The 3,197-nt window shown below is 45.6% G+C and overlaps 1 protein-coding gene across 1 annotated transcript in view; it reads right to left on the bottom strand.

Annotated features, from left to right (window-relative positions):
* Positions 1–2,576: 2,576 nt before the first annotated feature.
* Positions 2,577–3,197, bottom strand: part of LOC102757839 (S-adenosylmethionine decarboxylase proenzyme-like) — a 995-nt gene continuing 374 nt past the window's right edge. The window contains exons 2-3 of the mRNA XM_006771243.1: positions 2,788–3,194; positions 2,577–2,705 (exon numbers count right to left, since the gene is read on the bottom strand). Of these exons, the coding sequence (XP_006771306.1) occupies positions 2,577–2,705; positions 2,788–3,194 (536 nt within the window). The remainder of the gene's footprint in view (positions 2,706–2,787; positions 3,195–3,197) is intronic.

Genomic DNA, 3,197 nt, shown 5'->3' with positions numbered 1-3,197 from the left:
ATAGTATTTGTGTGTTTAATTTTTAATACATTTGGAATCTCTTTTTACAAATGATATTACTTAGAAATTGAGTTTTATTTTTCTTTCTAGTTTCGTGTCACTTGTCCAAATTTTGGTTTTCAGTTATGTTTTTAGATTGACATCTTAAGCTAACAAAATAACTTAAAACAGTGTCAGTGAACTTCTCTGGGTTTTTTAAAGTTCCAACGGAGTTCAGGAAGTTGTGGGAGCATCTGTGGTTAGTCCAATGATTGAATTTGCTACCGGCATTTAGTGGTCCGTGGCCAGTAATGCTGCTGAATGGTTTGAAATGCACAAGACATCCTGCTCAACAAAGAACTTCCCTATTCAAAGTGTTAAGAGTACCCCCACTGGAAAACACTGGTAGCCAAACATGCAAATATTTCCCCATTTTCTTATGATCACTTTCTTTTTTGTTTTTTACAGCGTATTGCTTTATTGGGGTGGGGTTGAGAGGGGAAACACCATGGTGAGGAATGAAATCAATTAAAGGAATACAAACTCAGGAAGCATTAATGTTAAAATAGTAGTACACAGAATGGTTAACTGCAAGCACTTTCTTAAAAGGACTTGACTCGTGCAAGAAAAACTTTAATTGCCATAGCAAAACACATCTGGATGAAGTAGAAATTGTTTTCAATAACACTGGTAGAGAATATGTTCTAGAAATTGAAGGTAACTGGAGATAACATGCTGGCAGCAATTTAACAGAACAGTCCCAGAGGGTTAGGCTGAGGCCAAGACCTAATGAGGACAAAAGCCTTGTCTATGGGAAATTCCGGATGAAACCTGGAGAAATATTACACTGTGCATAAACCAGATTGAATTGTTGTCACAAGTGTTGTAAAGTTTCATATAGTAAAAGGTTTTTTCTACATGCACTTCAATTTCACAACAAGAGTGGCATAGGATGCCTGAACACAGAAGAGAGGATCCATGCAAGATATCTAGCTCCTTGATATAATAATGCATTCAATTCAAAACGATTACACTATTATTACATCTAGGGCTTTCTGCAACCACAAGGTGGTGGTTATGGAAACCATGATCCCCGGAAAAATCTATACATATAAAGAGGTAATATGGTAATTTGTCCATGCCGGGTGTCCCCATAACGACTTATTTGCATATTGATGCACACGCAGCAGCGGGTGGGAGCCAGAGCCAAGTTCCCAGGGGTCTGAGGAGACTGCCTGACAGAAGCCTGGACTGCAAAGAAGGAAGAGGAAGTGGCCAAGGGGAGCTCTTCTAATCCCCCTGCACCCCTGGGGGATGGGGAAGCTGACAGGACTGGGAGAAGACCCAGCCTCAGGGGTAGCTGCAGCCCGCACCTCCAACTCTGATCTATTCCCCTGCCACCCCCGCTAGGGGCGCCCACAACAATAGCACGCTGGTGACCACCTGTCAGAGCCCACGGGGCCCACGGCCCACCACTGCCGGGCCCCCTTTAGTGGAGCCTGAATTGCCTCTCCTCCCTACAACTCCTGACCTGGGTGGAGGCAGGCCTGAGGGGTCTTCTAGGGTCAGACCCTTCTCCAAACCCCCTCACCCCCCCATCACTCACCTACAGAGGAAGCGCACTGAACTTCCTTGGGGGCACGGCTAAACGCGCCCTCCTAGCCCGCCTGGCTCTGCCCTGGCCTGGCCCCCACTCAGCTCCAGGAGGTTGGAGCCCCACCCTGAGCAGGTACAGCTGTGAAACAGCCTCGGACAATTTACAGCATGGCACCAAGTGGGACGGCTTGACAGTTACTTCCCCTTCGGCCTCGCCACCCCCCTACCACCCCCCTAATGCCCCGCCCCTGCCAGCGCCTCCAGGGATGACCACCACTACAGGGCTGCCGTCAGAGCCCGCCCCTCCGAGGCCTGCAGCACCCTCTGCAAAGCTTCCATAGCTACAGTCCCAGGAAACAATCATGCCCTTCTCCCCTAATCAGCACCTGCTACCTGCGAGGCTACCCGTGGGCTTAAAATACCAATCCCTTCCCGTTTAGACAACACTTACTTCATGAAACATTTCTAGGTTTATTAGCTCAGAACCTCCTCATGACAACCCAGTGAGGTAGACGGAGAAGAGATTATAATTCCCATTGTATATGCATATGTGTTCAGAAATGAAGCTCAGAGAGGAAAAGTGTCAAGCGCACTAGTTCCCAAGGTGCTCTACATGCCCCACAGGGGGGGGAGATTTTATTTTAAGTGGAGGCAACTCGAGAATGAGTTAACAGTGATTTTTTTGCATTTCTTATGATTCTAGGGGGCCTCATCTACAGTGTATCCTATATAATAAAAGGCTAATATGCAAATGACCAAATGGTGGAATGACCAATCACTATGATGCACGCTGAAGGAATGACCAGTCACTATGATGCATGCTGACCACAGGGGACATACACTCAATTCAGGAGCTGGCCCCTGATTGTCAGTGTACTCCCACAGGGGGAGCACCACTCAGCCAGAAGCCAGTTTCATGGCTGGCACGCACAGCTGCAGTGGTGGGAGCTTCTCCTTCCTTGTGGCAATGCTAAGGATGTCTGACTGATGGCTTAGGCCCACTAAGCTCCCAGTCCACATCCTACAACTTTTCTGATCAGATCATCACAGGAGGTCTGACTTAAGTTTGTTTCAAAGCTAACATAAGAAAATTCTGGTTCTGGAGTGATGTGAATAGTCCAATAAGTTCCCTTAGAGAAATAATTTTGTGTTAATAATGGAAAGGGCACACTTAAATATTTAAATAAGTATTAAGCAAATATTATTACTTACATCCGATTTCATGCCATTCATCGAATGCCCACAAGGATTGAACATTGTGGCATCAATGACAGACCCTGGCATCAGTTCACAAATTCCATTCTCAAGAGTAACATCCTTTGCAGTGACATCATCTTTCATGTAGAACTGGTCCATAACTGCTGGGTCAAGCTCACTCATCAGAATTTCCAGGGTTTGATCTGGCTGACTGATTACCCTACTCTCAGGGAAATCTAAAGTATACAAGTACCAACAGTCAGAATTCATACGTCCCATATAATATGCTGCTCCATTTGGGAAAACTGCATTAAGAAACTGTATTTCTTTCTGGAAATTCCGGTGGGGGTACCCTTGGTGAGAAGATGCGAAATTCTTATGAGAATAAAAGAAGCTTTCAAAAGAGTCAAATCCACTGTAATCTC

Source organism: Myotis davidii, unplaced genomic scaffold (genome assembly GCF_000327345.1).
Source record: "Myotis davidii unplaced genomic scaffold, ASM32734v1 scaffold64, whole genome shotgun sequence".
Taxonomy (NCBI): Eukaryota; Metazoa; Chordata; class Mammalia; order Chiroptera; family Vespertilionidae; genus Myotis; species Myotis davidii.
The sequence above is the reverse complement of the archived record's forward strand: the minus strand, read 5'-3'. Positions and strand labels throughout refer to the sequence as shown.